This window comes from Panthera tigris, chromosome B1 (assembly GCF_018350195.1).
Source record: "Panthera tigris isolate Pti1 chromosome B1, P.tigris_Pti1_mat1.1, whole genome shotgun sequence".
Classification (NCBI taxonomy): domain Eukaryota; kingdom Metazoa; phylum Chordata; class Mammalia; order Carnivora; family Felidae; genus Panthera; species Panthera tigris.
In genome coordinates, this window is record NC_056663.1 from 135,046,349 (window position 1) to 135,060,329 (window position 13,981).

Consider the following 13,981-nt stretch of genomic DNA (forward strand, 5'->3'; position numbering starts at 1 on the left):
CCAGCTGTGCCTGTTAGATAAGTTGTAACATGGGATTTTTTAAATTATATCATCAAAGAGGGTTCTTTGTACACTGAGCAGTGGATACATTATTCTCTTAAACATGCTTTTTTGTTAAATATGTTTAAATATAACTTAAACATATGTCAGTATTCTGATATATTGTTGCCTGCTCCTATTCAGATGTTAAAAATAACATACCCTTTGTTGAACAGTGAATTTATCTCTTGCTGTGTTTTGTTTATCTTTGTTTCTCTTGCCTGCCTATAGTATGCATGAGCCAATTATCCCCAGAGGAGCCAGGCAAGGTCCCAGTCAACTCAAAAGAACATGCAGCATTTTTGCATATGAAGATATCAAGGAAGTACATAAAAGGCGGTATCTCCTGCAGGTGGGTTGTTTTAGTAGTACCAAACATTTTGTCATGTTCCTTTATTCAGAGGATATTTTATTTTATTTAAAAAAAATGTTTTTTTATGTGTATTTATTTGGGGAGAGAGAGAGAGCACAAGCAGGGAGGGGCAGAGAGACAGGGAGACACAGAATCTGAAGCAGGCTTCAGGCTCTGAGCTGTCAGCACAGAGCCTGATGTGGGGCTCAAACTCACAGCTGTGAGATCATGACCCAAGCCGAAGTCAGATGCTTAACTGACTGAGCCACCCAAGCACTCCTATTCAGAGGATACTTTAAAACCCATACTTGCCATGAAAACCCTTTATAGGATCCACACTATCCCTTACAGTATTTCCTTAGATGATTTTATGATAGGCAAACTCATGTCACATGGGTGCACAACTCTGTATAATACATGTTTTTTTTAACAAAACCTGAGTGATATCTTTGTTCTCACAGCTTTCCCTGTAGCATCCAAATCAACATATAACTATGTAAATATGTAAACATATAAATATATGTTTATATAAATATATGTTTTAATATAAAAATTGCATTTTCACTATAATTTTCCTAAATTATAGTTTTAAAATTACTTTATTTTACCATTATTCTGTTAAAGATTTCAGAAACAAATTGAACTGAACAAATTGGCTCTGTTTGTTTTGTAATTTAATCTGCTGGGAATTCATGACTTTAAAAGTGTCCTTCAGTCAAAAAGTTAACTTCTTTAACAATATAGATATTCATAGTGGGAAAGTTAATATCTAACCTTTTTTGTGATGTTTCTTAATGTTTTCTCTTTGATCATTTCAGCCTATTGCTGTGGAAGTTTTCTCTGGAGATGGACGGAATTACCTCCTTGCTTTTCAGAAAGGAATTAGAAATAAAGTCTATCAAAGGTATTGTTTATTAGGAATACTTTATAATGCTATCATGGGAAGGAATGGAAAGGAAGCTGGTACCAGATAAGCTAGTTTTAGAAGTCTAGGATTTAGATCAGTAAATTAGCTTCTTTGAAAAAATGTTTCATTTTTGCCAAGCTCTGGAAACATGGTTCTTCTAATTAGCTTTTAAAATGATGCTACTCTGTTGTGAAATACTGTTCATCTTTCTGGTCACTATAGATATCATCAAAAGCTACTTTAACCATTGGGTCCTGTGTCTCTCATTGTAAAAGGATGATGAAACAGTAATTTAAAAAAATCGTACTTCAGGTTCAAAATAGGCTTCTTTCCTATTTACCACAAAAGAAGATCATGCCATGCCTTGCTACTGAGTGCAGAGACTTAGCTGCCTTAGAAATTGTATTCATATGACCCCTTCTCTGGCCTTGCAAGGGAGACTGATATTTTCATCCTCAAAAAATTAGCATAGCCAAATAAAAGTTAATCTAACCTAATCATATTTTACTTTTGGTAAGCTAAAATTTACCTTTTCAAAAGCATTATGTATATACATGGTGCTGGAAAATATTTCTGTTGGATATATCAAGAGAAAGGCTTTTATGAACTGATCTCAGATATAAGAGACCTTCTCTAAACTGTTTGAAGGATGGTGTAGATCCTAGCAAGCCCTCTAATAAGGGAAGTTTTATATTTCACATTACTTCTGTGAGGAATGTCTGATGCCAAGCAACATTGCCTATCATTGCAGTATAGTAATATTACCTGTGGGCCCCTGGGGATGAGGGTGGGTCTTAAAGTGGGTGTAGATGGTGATTGGTAATCCACAATTCCTTTTACATATGGGAAGAGCTAATCAAATGGCTGAAATTTTAGTTATCTGTCTTATTCACTTCTACAGGCGATGTTGTTTTCAACACTAAGAAATTATTTGCTCTTCATAGTTAACAGCTGTTACAAGGAGATGAGTTTGTTTTTCTCTGAGAAATTTCTGTGTATATACCAAGTTTAGGGTCCACATCCATTCTAAGAATTTTCCCATAACCCTCTTCTGCCTTTAAAATAATTATGGTGCGGGCGCCTGGGTGGCTCAGTTGGTTAAGTGTCCGGCTCTTGATTTTGGCTCAGGTCATGATCTCATGGTTTGTGGGATTGAACCCCCATCAGGGTCTGCGCTGACAGCACGGAGCCTGCTTGGGATTCTCTCTCTCCCCCTCTCCCTCTGCCCCTCCCTCCCTCAAAATAAACATAAATAAATAAATAATAAATAAAATACTTCTATCGACATTGTAAGTAACTCTGAAAAACATGTGTGTCACATAAAGTTGCTCATCTTGTATGTATCTTCACTTGTTTAGTGTTGTCCCTGTTCTGTCATTTGTTTAGCTGTCATTGTTACTCGCTGCCATATGAATATTTAGCTGTTAATCACTTTTTAGGACTTCACTAAGTTGAGTTCCTTTCTGTGAATCAGTGTCAGAAGGCTTTTCTTCCAGTAATGTGACAGCGTGTTTAAAATCCAAAATGATAGATTTTGCTGCGGCCCTTTGTATTTGGCTTTGTAACAGAGTATTCCAGTTATTGTGTATTCCCTTTGAAAAGGTAGTGGAGGGGTAAATGCAGCTGTTAAGATTTAAATGAATCATCCTTTTTGAGGCTCCTATTAGATCCTGACTTTGACATGCTGTTTTTTTCTTTTCCAGGTTTTTGGCCGTAGTGCCGTCTCTGACTGACAGCTCAGAGTCTGTGTCTGGGCAACGACCAAACACAAGCGTGGAGCAGGGGTAGGTTGTTTGCTGCTTGTGTCAGTTTAATAGTGAAATCAGGACGGTGTGCATCTGCATAGTAGCAGTTGATATTTTTAATGAGTGTTTTCCCCTCCTGGGAAATACTGAAAACTAAATACTAAAAATTAAAAGGAAAAAGAAACGGTGTGCATGTTCACTCGTGTCAGATCAGCACTCAATTTTGGTCGATTTCCGCAAGCCTTCTAAGCATGCGTATAGTCCTATGTGCATAATTGAGTTTTTTATTATAAACACAGATTTTTATTCTGCTTTTTCCATTCTTTGTTGTAGGTAACCGTTTCCCACTGCTTTTAAAAAATTCTTCAGAAATATTACTTTTATTGACTATGTATTTATTGTATGTCTAAAGCATTCTCTTGTTTTTGGATATTTTACCTTTCTCTGGTTTCCTTATTCTAATAGTTCAAGTGTGATTGCTCATTATTTTTTTAGGGTAAAGTCCCCTTAGTTAAAAAAGAGGGAGGTGTGAATTTTAAGGCTTTCGGTACACAAAACCAACTTGATTTCCATAAAAATTATACATATTTATATTCCACCTTTAGTGGATAAGGTTACTTTTCTCACAGATGCTTGCCAGCTTTTTATATTTATCTTTTCATTTTTACTAATTTTATAAAATGCTTTCTCAATTTTTCAACGTGCGTATCTTTTATTTTAGTAATCTTGAGTTTTATAATATGTTTGTTAGCCATTTAAAATCACCATTTGTTAGGGGCGCCTCAGTGGCTCAGTCAGTTGAGCATCCGACTTCGGCTCAGGTCATGATCTCGCAGTTCGTGAGTTTGAGCCCTGCATCCTGGAGGCTGCTTCGGATTCTGTATCTCCCTCTCTCTGCCCCTTCCCTGCTCATGCTCTGTCTCTGTGTCTCAAAAATTAATAAACATTAATTTTTTTTTTAATTTTAAAATCACCATTTGCGAATTATCCGTAACTTTGCCTATTTTTTTTTCCTGAATTCTTTTTTGTTGGCAGTATTGATAGAGATTTGATCGTTTTTAATTGGGATATAATTGACACACAATTATAGTAGTTTCACGTATACACCATAATGATATGATATTTGTGTAAAGTGAGAAATGATCACTACAAGAAGTCTACTTAACCTTTTCTCTGAGTTCTTATTATCAATTTGTATGGGGGTTTTCTATAATAATATATTACTCCTTTGCTTGCTATATTTGTTACAGCAAATTGCCCAGTTTTCCTCTTAATTTTTTTAACAATTTAAATTTAAACTTCCTTATGCTCATTTTAGCTGCTTTTAATCTTAGAAAGTCCTTGTGGATGATACAGCCATTTTAAAAATCCAACTACCCAGCTCCATTTAGTCACTCAGGAACTGGTAGCCTTTTATAATCCATTGGAAAAGAAGCAATGTTTTGGGGCTACAAATGAATGCAGCTTGAAAGAAAGTGACTTCAGACTTTACTGGGGATTCTATAATTCATAAATAAAATTTGATTCCAGTCTGTGTGCATCTAACTATATTAAGTTTGTATGTTTCTCTTTTAAGTTGTTGCTTTTCTTTTTCTTTAGCTGTTTAGCAAATACAAATGGTAAAAATGTGCTGCTGTTAAGCCCAGATCATGTTCTGTTCCTGATCATTGGTGTTGTTACTAAGATAAATAACAGGAAATAAAAGGCCTGGTTACAGCACATTGAGCCTTTTTTTCTATGTGTAATTAAATTGCCAATACTTTTACCTGCTTAGACAATCTTCAACTTATTTCATTGTTCTTGCTACTTTCTGTGCCAAGTTGGCAGTTCTTAAACATATTTTAAAAGCCCAAAGGCGAGAAGCAGAAATTCATTTCCAACTTTAACCTTTTCACTTGTTCCCTTTCTTATAAAGTGGAGGAGTCGACATAGCTCTTTTTCCAGGGAGAATTTCTGTACATTCAATTTGCATGATAGGAAGAACTTATCTAGAAGTGGAAAGTGTTAGCCATACTGTTGAACTGGATATGTTTAAGAACTAAGGTTGACAAATCCATTAATTTCCTTTCAGTCAATAAAATACATACTTTTAAGTGCTTTCCTACCAGTTCAATGAGTAACTCACAATCTTCAAATCATTAATTATTAATATTGTAAAACTGTTAAACCTTGGAAAGGGTTTTACAGCATTCTAGGAAAGTCTGATATCCAAGAAAGTTCATAATTTTAAATGATCTGAATAGCAATGACTTTCCTGTCATAAAATATTCATCTTTCTGTTCACTCTTCAGCATCTCTTTTAGGAAATGCACCACGCACCTAGTATGTGCAGAATATTGTATACTATTTCAATTATTCCAATTTAATGTCCTTAAATGTGTTTACATAGGGATCATTGTAAAAGGTAGACCGTTGGGCTAGATCATTGTTTTTCGAACTTTTGCCATGACCCTTAGTAAAAGAATATACTTTACATTGCATCCCAGGACTCACAAACTGAGTTACGAATACTAAAAATTGTCTGCAAGCACTTTCCCTTACTGCATGTGATGTCTTTCAGTATTCTGTTTTCTTCAGTTTAATTCCATGTTACTTCATATTTCAAAATGTTGATTACAGGGACACCTGGGTGGCTCAGTCGGTTAAGCATCCAACTTTGGCTCAGGTCATGACCTCATGGTTCGTGAGTTTAAGCCCTGTATTGAGCTCTGTGCTGACAGCTCAGGGCCTGGAGCCTGCTTCAGATTCTGTGTCTCCCTCTCTCTCTGCTCCTCCCCTGCTCATGCCCGGTCTCTCTCTATCTCTCAAAAATAAATAAATGTCAAAAAAAACAAAAACAAAAAAATGCAAAATGTTGATTACCATCCACTTAGCTGATTTCATGACCCATTAATAATAGGTCTTACATAGTTTGAAAAATTCCTGGACCAGTTAAATTTTTCAATTTTATTATTACTCAGATTTAAAATGATATGGCCTACAATTTAATTATTTCTTGCTTTTAGATCTGGGTTGCTTAGCACCTTGGTTGGAGAGAAGTCTGTGACTCAAAGATGGGAGGTAGGCTTAATGAAAATATAAGCTTCATTCATAATTTGTAGTTAGATAGTATAAGTCATATACTTATTCATTCATTCATATTATTACATTCAGTAATCCATAAGATATGTACATGAAAAATATTTTGCTCTTCTTATTAGGAAAACAAATGTTATAAAATCTGTTAAGAAGGAAACTGTCTTCTCTCTTATTTTGCATATAAATTTTTTTTAAGTGAACGTAATGGAAATAATTGTCCTAAAATGAGTCTTTATTTATCTTTCCCAAGAGAGGTGAAATCAGCAACTTCCAGTATTTGATGCACTTGAACACTTTGGCTGGCAGATCCTATAATGATCTCATGCAGTATCCTGTCTTCCCCTGGATCCTTGCAGATTACGACTCAGAGGTAAATCTCAAATCGTTTTTGTGTAAGTGGAACACATTTTCAAAAGAAATTAAAAGATACTTCAGTCGCTTAAATGTTTTACTTACTTTGTAATTTAAAGTGCTCAATAGGCACTTATTTCAAGAAGATGAGAAGAGTTTTAGCTTGGAGGTGTTTTTACAAAGTTTAGGTCATTGATGAACTTCTTAGATATTCATAATATCTATTTGGTTTTCCTAAGTGCTAATTAATTTGTATCTGCTGGTTGGTGTCCCTCTGTCCTCTATACTGCAGCCAGTTTCAGAAACAGTAATTTAATTGAGTCATCGCTCTGTTTAAAATTACTCAGTGAATGATCCTCACAGTTTAGAGAGATTTTAAAAACCTTATCAGTACAGCACCATTGAAAAAGTAGCTCCCACATGTATGTCCCTTGAGCACAGAGATGATCTTAAATATCTCTCAGTTCCCAACTGTTAGAACAGTGCCCTGTACTTAACATAAAATTTAATGTTTGCTGAATTAACCAAAAAAGTATTTTGATTTTGCATATCAATTTTGAGAGGACAAGTATACTAACTTAACTTGTATTCATGGATGTGGATTCATTTCTCCTGCCCAAGCCTTTAAAGTACAGGTATGGCCCAATGGGTTGGTCATGATACCCTTTAAAAGGACATAAATTGCCCCTGGTATATATTTTACATTTTTACTTTTAAAACCCTCAGGTAGTAAATTTTGGTTCCCTTCTAAGTATATGAATTAGGTTAATTAGAAATGAGCTTTCAAGGGGCTCCTGGGTGGCTCAGTCAGTTAAGCGTCCGACTTGAGCCCAGGTCATAATCTCACAGTTCGTGAGTTCGAGCCCCACATCAGGCTCGGTGCTGACAGCTCTGAGCCTGGAGTCTGCTTCGGATTCTGTGTCTCCCTGTCTCCCTGGTCCTCTGCTACTCGCACTCTATCTGTCTCTCAAAAATAAACAAACATTAAAAAAAATTTTTCTTTTTAAATGAGCTTTCAAAATAATCGGTGGTAGATGGAAAGATCCCATCTTATTTGGAAGTCACATGGTCTAGCGTGCAGAGAGAGGGACATCACGCCAGACCATGGTGTGAGTCCTGAGTGTTCTAGTTTATTTCACTTCCTGATTACCTCTAAGAAGAAAATACTCAGAAAGGAAGTTGGGGTGAAATGGGGGAGGAAAGGAAGAGAACAGAAAAGATATTTGGTGCTATAGTTATGAATGGTAATGAAAATAAAGATGAATCAGGGCCTTTGTGCTAAGTCTGCTGTCTCCTTGCCAAGACTGGAAAGGATTTTCCCTTATTCCTCCTCTCCAGACCTGGATCCTGAGTGTCTTCCTCTGTGAACACTTAATTTCCAAAGTAGTTGTCTTCATACTGAACCAGCTGACAAACTGCCATGTGTCTGTCTGTAAAGCATGGATAACCAGTAGGTGTATGGCATTATTTTGGAGCCCCATTCTGCCAGTGTGACCACAAACATGTATAAATCATTGTCTGCTATAGCCACCATGTCTACCTTGGTCACAACAAAGGGTGTATAGTAACTTGGAATTGGATTTCATTTTGTATTTTAGGAGGTAGACCTTACTAATCCCAAGACCTTTAGAAACCTGGCTAAGCCAATGGGTGCACAGACAGATGAACGATTAGCTCAATATAAGAAGCGATATAAAGACTGGGAAGATCCTAATGGTACGTAACTTTTCTCTTCATTGGACTTTTACCTCAGTTTTAAAAGTAAGTCATTATTTAACAGTCTGACATTCTTGTATCTTTCCCCAAATTGCTTATATGTCATCATATCTATATACGTTATATATGCACACATATTAACAGTTGCCAGATTTTGCATGCCAACTGATGGCCGTGCTTAGAAGGCATGTTTTCGGTAGCTTATTAGGTACTGGCCAAAAACTAAATATGTCTGCTTTGTGTAGCGCAGCGATTTTACATCAGATCATCTGCTTTTATCTCTAACCATATTTTAGCCAGGAATTATAGTTTCCTTTATTAAACTCTCTTTTAACTTATTGATGCACTTTTTGGAACCCTTTTGCTTTAAAAATAGTGGTAATAATAATTGGTTACCTCCTAAAACAGTATACTTACTATTTATTATGTTCAGTTTTTATCATGTGTCTCCCTCAAATGGGGGAAACAAACAAAGGAAAGAAAAACTAAGCCTAACAATATTCCACGTGTGGACCTTTTATTCCCTGCTAAGGAGAGTAATAACAATTGCACAATATTCGTAGACAATTTGGAAATACATCATTGCAAAGCCAGAACCTCATAAAAAGTAATTGTAAGTCAAAATCCTGCTTTAGTGGAAGATAGTTTGCTAATAAGGTTTATCTGTTACAGTAAGCCTCAAAACATGAATTGCCAAATGTGCTAAGTTTGTGGGGAAAGGCATTGAATTCTACTTAATTTGGATGGATTACCGCCAGGTATGTAAGTGAGGAGTAGCGGTACCATAAAGTTCCCACACTACAAATGCCGATACCAATTGTGTGTAGTGTCATAGCTCTCACGTGTGTGTTACGTTTTCAAGCCTATTAATACCAATTTTACTTTCCATATTTACTCTTCTTTTATTTTCAATCATGCTTTAATTTTTTTGAACAGGAGAAACTCCAGCTTACCACTATGGGACCCACTATTCATCTGCAATGATTGTGGCTTCATACCTAGTAAGAATGGAGCCTTTCACTCAGATATTCTTAAGGCTGCAGGTAAAACTCTAAATGTAGTATTTTTCTATTTCATTCAAGCCTTCTTTCTATTTAAAATTGTGGCACTTTTTTTTTTATGTCATTGTCTTGTCTTACAAGAAGCCCTATGACGTTTTAGTCACTGAAAATAGTCAAACATAATTCAAGTGGAATGTCATTGTATCAAAATTGATGCGTTAACTAGAATTTGTTTACAGTAAACAAGTGCCAGGGTCCTTCAGTCAAAGAAGCAAGTACCTACCATGTGCTTTCCAGCCAGGTATATGGAATTCAGCCTTGACTGGTTGAATTCAACAAAAATTTAAAAAAGAGTAGTACAGTCTAGCTCATTTGCTGTCTTCTTCATTATAATTGCTTTTCTCCACATTCTCTTTCCTTTATTCAGCAAATATTTATTGAATACCTACTGTGTACCAGGCACTGTTTTAAGTACATGGAAGATATCAGTGGGTAAAGACCAAAGCCCTACTTTGTAGAGCTTACATATTTTAGTTGAGGGAAACAGATAAGGATAATGAATAAATACATTGTAAAGTGTTTTAAAATATGATAAATGCTATCAGAAAAATACAGATCAGAGAAAGGGGGATGGAAAGCACAGGAGTAGGAGGTAGGGGTAGGCACAGTGCAGTTTTAAATAGACTGGGCAGGGTAGGTCCCCTTTGAAAGGCGGCATGTGAACAAAAACTTGAAGGCCGTGAGGCAGTTACTCATGCAGACATCTGGAGAAAGTGTGTTCTAGGCAGAAGGAATATCCCATGCGAGGGCGCCACGTCAGTCATGTGCCTGAGATGTTTTAGGAGCAGCAAGGAAGCCAGCGTCTGAAGCAGAGTAAGTGGGGGAGAAAGTCCTAGAGGATGACATCAGAGAGGTGGCAGGCCTTGGTGGAATCGTATGGACTTTGGCAATTTCCTGCAATGAGCTTCATCAGAAAGACAGATACACGGTGTTCACTTAAAACTCAGCAATAAGGAGTTTGAGGAAAAGGATGGTGTATCTATGAGGCTGTGTTAGCAAAAGAAACCCTTTTCTATTTGAATTTGTTGTATCTATAACTTCTTTTGATCACCTTCTTAGTTTTTCACCTAATTCTTGGCAGTGTGAGAACTTGAATGTCATGTTAACTTATAAAATTAGTCACACATATATAGATGGCTATACATGGCTACATTAGAATCTTTTCTTTTTTAGGAGAGCATCATCAAACCATGGAAGAATTCATATTTCCTTACACTCTTGCCCTCTCACCAAAAGCTAATTTCTTAATGATTTTTAAAGTCTTATTTGGATTTCACTTTGATTACAAAATATATACTTACTTTAAGCACTCTTCGTAAAGAATATCCCCAAAAGGATTGGATTAATTTTCTTTTCATGATGATTTAAAATTTTATATTTTTGATGCAGGATGATGGAGACGATGGGATGATGATGGGAAATTGAATTTGTCACCAAATGTATTTATGTGGGTTTTTCAAGCGCCTGAGCTTCACAGAAGCTGTAAGGTGGGGATGGTTCTCTAACAGAGAGGTGTCTTCTCATTCCGCCTGCAGGGAGGCCACTTTGACCTGGCTGACCGAATGTTCCACAGTGTACGTGAGGCCTGGTATTCAGCATCAAAGCACAACATGGCAGATGTGAAAGAACTTATCCCAGAGTTTTTTTACTTACCAGAATTCCTGTTCAATTCCAACAACTTTGATCTAGGTACGTATGGCTGTGGCACCGTCTTAGGAACGTTAACCAATAGAAATGTCACTTTCCTGACTATTATCTGCAGTACACACTGACAAGAAAAGACTTCCTTGTGGTTTTAGCAGCTGTTGTTTACTATAATCGAGTGTGTGGAGTAAATATAAAAAGAAAAATAGAGTTATGTTCAAAATAGCTGTTTCAGATGTAGAGTTTTAGGAAAATTTACAAATTGACCAGATTACATCTAATGGTCAGAATATTGTTATTTCAATAAAAAACAAAGACGAAGTAAAATTTTATTTGAAAATTATTGTGATTGAAGGGCGCCTGCGTGGCTCGGTCGGTGAAGTATCCAACTCTTCATTTTGGCTCAGGTCATGATCTTGCAGTTTATAGGATCGAGCCCTACGTTGTTGGGCTTGGCACTGGCAGTGCTAAGCCTGCTTAGGATTCTCTCTCCCTCTTTCTCAAAATAAATAAACTTTAGAAAAAAAATTATTATGATTGAAATTATTGCTGAAATGATATACTCAAATTTTCATGTATTATTTTTTCCCCAGTGTATTCTTTTAATCTTCTGTATCGCCTGAGGCATTCTCAGCTTGCATACTAATATGTTTTAAAGTTAGAAATTTAGAATATTTCTCTTCTATATCCTGTTAGGGTAGTATTTTCTAGAAACAGACAAATCAACATTTATAAAAAGGAGAGAGGTTTCATCAGCACTCTCTTCTCTTTATATATATAATCCAGCAATTTCAGGAAGTAGATTTGATTTTGGCTATAGTTTCTTGGAACACAGTTTGCTGATCTAGGTTTCTGAGTATTTCTTTTAAAACATATTCCATTGTTTCCACTTTAGAATAATCCTGCCAGATACTGTTCTGTTTTGATATATTTTTCATACCTCATATCCTATCGAATTTAAGAGTTCAACGTGTAAACCATTATTACCTCAAAAAGTTTCATTAACAGAAGATTCAGAGCAATGTTCATATCTGATAACACCTGAGTAATTTTTCTTTTTAAAAATTGTTTTAAATAATTTGTATTTATTTGTCGATTGGCAGTTCTAACCTTGTGAAATTAGAGCCTCAGGTCTAATGGGAAAGATCATGAGACTCTCTCAATAGCCCCAGCATAAAACCTAAAAGTGGTTCTCATTATCTCTGATTGGGACTGGAGCTCAACTTTGAGCAGCTAAAGACACCAAGTTCTGGACCTTAGAGTTGGAGTGAGTGATGGCTCCTTAAAGGAATAGAACAGATGGTGAACAGGGAAAAACAACAAATGCATACACAGCATTTGGATACAGATGTATCTTAGTGTTTTGCTGTGTTCACTTATAATTCACCTTTGAAGAATGCTACTCTCCTCCCTGGGGACACCACTTTCCAAGAAAAAAATATGGAGAGGTATACAAAGAAAGAGATAGCCCCAATCTTCCAGAAACAATGGATCAGTTTTATGTTGCAAAAATGTTTTAGCCCCGCCCACTTACAAATCCAACTTAAATGATCCACTTTTAAATAAGTAAATTAAAAAAGAGTCACTTTTCTTTGTCATGCTCACCTTCATAATAAAACATCTTTCCTCCATGAAATCACACACTTTAAAAAACACTATTTGCATATAAGAGCTAAAGCCGTACAACTCTTAGAAGAAAACACAGAACTAAGTCTTCATCATCTTGTATTTGCCGATGGATTCTTAGATAGGATATCAAAAGCACAAGCATCAGGGCACCTGGGTGGCTCAGTCAGTTAAGCGTCCGACTCTTGATTTTGGCTCAGGTCTTGACCTTGCAGTCCGTGGGATCAAGCCCCATGTCAGGCTGTGCACTGGCAGCCTGCTTGGAACTCTCTCTCTCTCTCTCCCTTTCTCCGTGCCCCTCCCCTGCTCGCACGTGTGTGTGTGTACACATGCACATGCACTCTCTCTCTCTGTCAAAATAAATAAATAAACTTTAAAAAAGAAACAGCACAAACAACAACAAAAAAGATGACTTGGACTTAATCAAAATGTAGAACTTCTGTATCCAAGGACATTATGGAGAAGGTGACAAGAAAACCTACAGAATGGGAGAAAATATTTGCAAATGATATATCTCATAATGGTCTAGTATCCAAAATATAAAGAACTCTTACAACTCAACAGCAAGAAGATAACCCACTTAAAAAAAAAAATGGGCATAGGACCTGAGACATTTCTCCAAAAGAGGTCAATGGCCAATAAGCACATGAAAAGATGCCCACCATTATTAGTCATTAGGGAAATGCAAATCAAAATCACAGTGAGGTACCACTTCACATGTACTAGAATGGCTGTGATGAAAAAAACCAACACAAGGAAGAATAGCAAGATCCAGCAAGGGTGTGGAGAAAGTAGAACCTTCATATATTGCTGGTGGGAATGTAAAATGGTTGAGCTGCTGTGGAAAACAGTATGGTGGTTTCTCAAAAGTTAAAAACAGGATCACATATGACCCAGAAATTTCACTCTGAGATATATGTCCAAAAGGACTGAAACAAGTACATATACACACCTATTCGTAGCAGCATTACACACAGTAGCCAAGTAGTAGAAACAGGCCACATGCCTATCAATGAATGAGCAAATTGTGGAATCTACATACACTGGAATGTTATTCAGCCATGAAAAAGTATGAATTACTGAGACACGCTATAACATGGGTGAACCTCAAAAACATTATTCTAAGTGGAAGAAGCCAGACAAAAAAGATCACATAATGTCTGTTTCCATTTATATGGAATATCCAGAACAGGTAAATCTATAATAGAACACAGATTGGTGGTCACCCAGAGACAGGAGGGCAGGAGGAATGGGGGGCAACTGCTTAATGGGTGCCAGGTTTCCCTGTGGGGTGATGAAAATGTTTTAGGGCTCGATAGGGTTGGTGGCTGCACCACATTCTGAATGTACTAAATTCCTCTGAATTGTTCAATTGAAAATGGCTAAGTTTATATTAAGTAAATTTCACTTAAATTAAAAACACAAAACAAAACACTGTTTGGCCTCTACCCAAAAAAGAAAG

The 13,981-nt window shown here is 36.4% G+C and overlaps 1 protein-coding gene across 6 annotated transcripts in view; it reads left to right on the forward strand.

Annotated features, from left to right (window-relative positions):
* WDFY3 (WD repeat and FYVE domain containing 3) overlaps window positions 1-13,981 on the forward strand; it is a 274,952-nt gene that overhangs the window by 237,852 nt on the left and 23,119 nt on the right. For all 6 annotated transcript variants that reach the window (XM_042984249.1, XM_042984248.1, XM_042984246.1 and 3 more), the window contains 8 exons: window positions 271-391; window positions 1,210-1,295; window positions 3,002-3,082; window positions 6,049-6,103; window positions 6,372-6,491; window positions 8,071-8,188; window positions 9,125-9,231; window positions 10,785-10,938. In XM_042984249.1, the coding sequence (XP_042840183.1) occupies window positions 271-391; window positions 1,210-1,295; window positions 3,002-3,082; window positions 6,049-6,103; window positions 6,372-6,491; window positions 8,071-8,188; window positions 9,125-9,231; window positions 10,785-10,938 (842 nt within the window). The remainder of the gene's footprint in view (window positions 1-270; window positions 392-1,209; window positions 1,296-3,001; window positions 3,083-6,048; window positions 6,104-6,371; window positions 6,492-8,070; window positions 8,189-9,124; window positions 9,232-10,784; window positions 10,939-13,981) is intronic.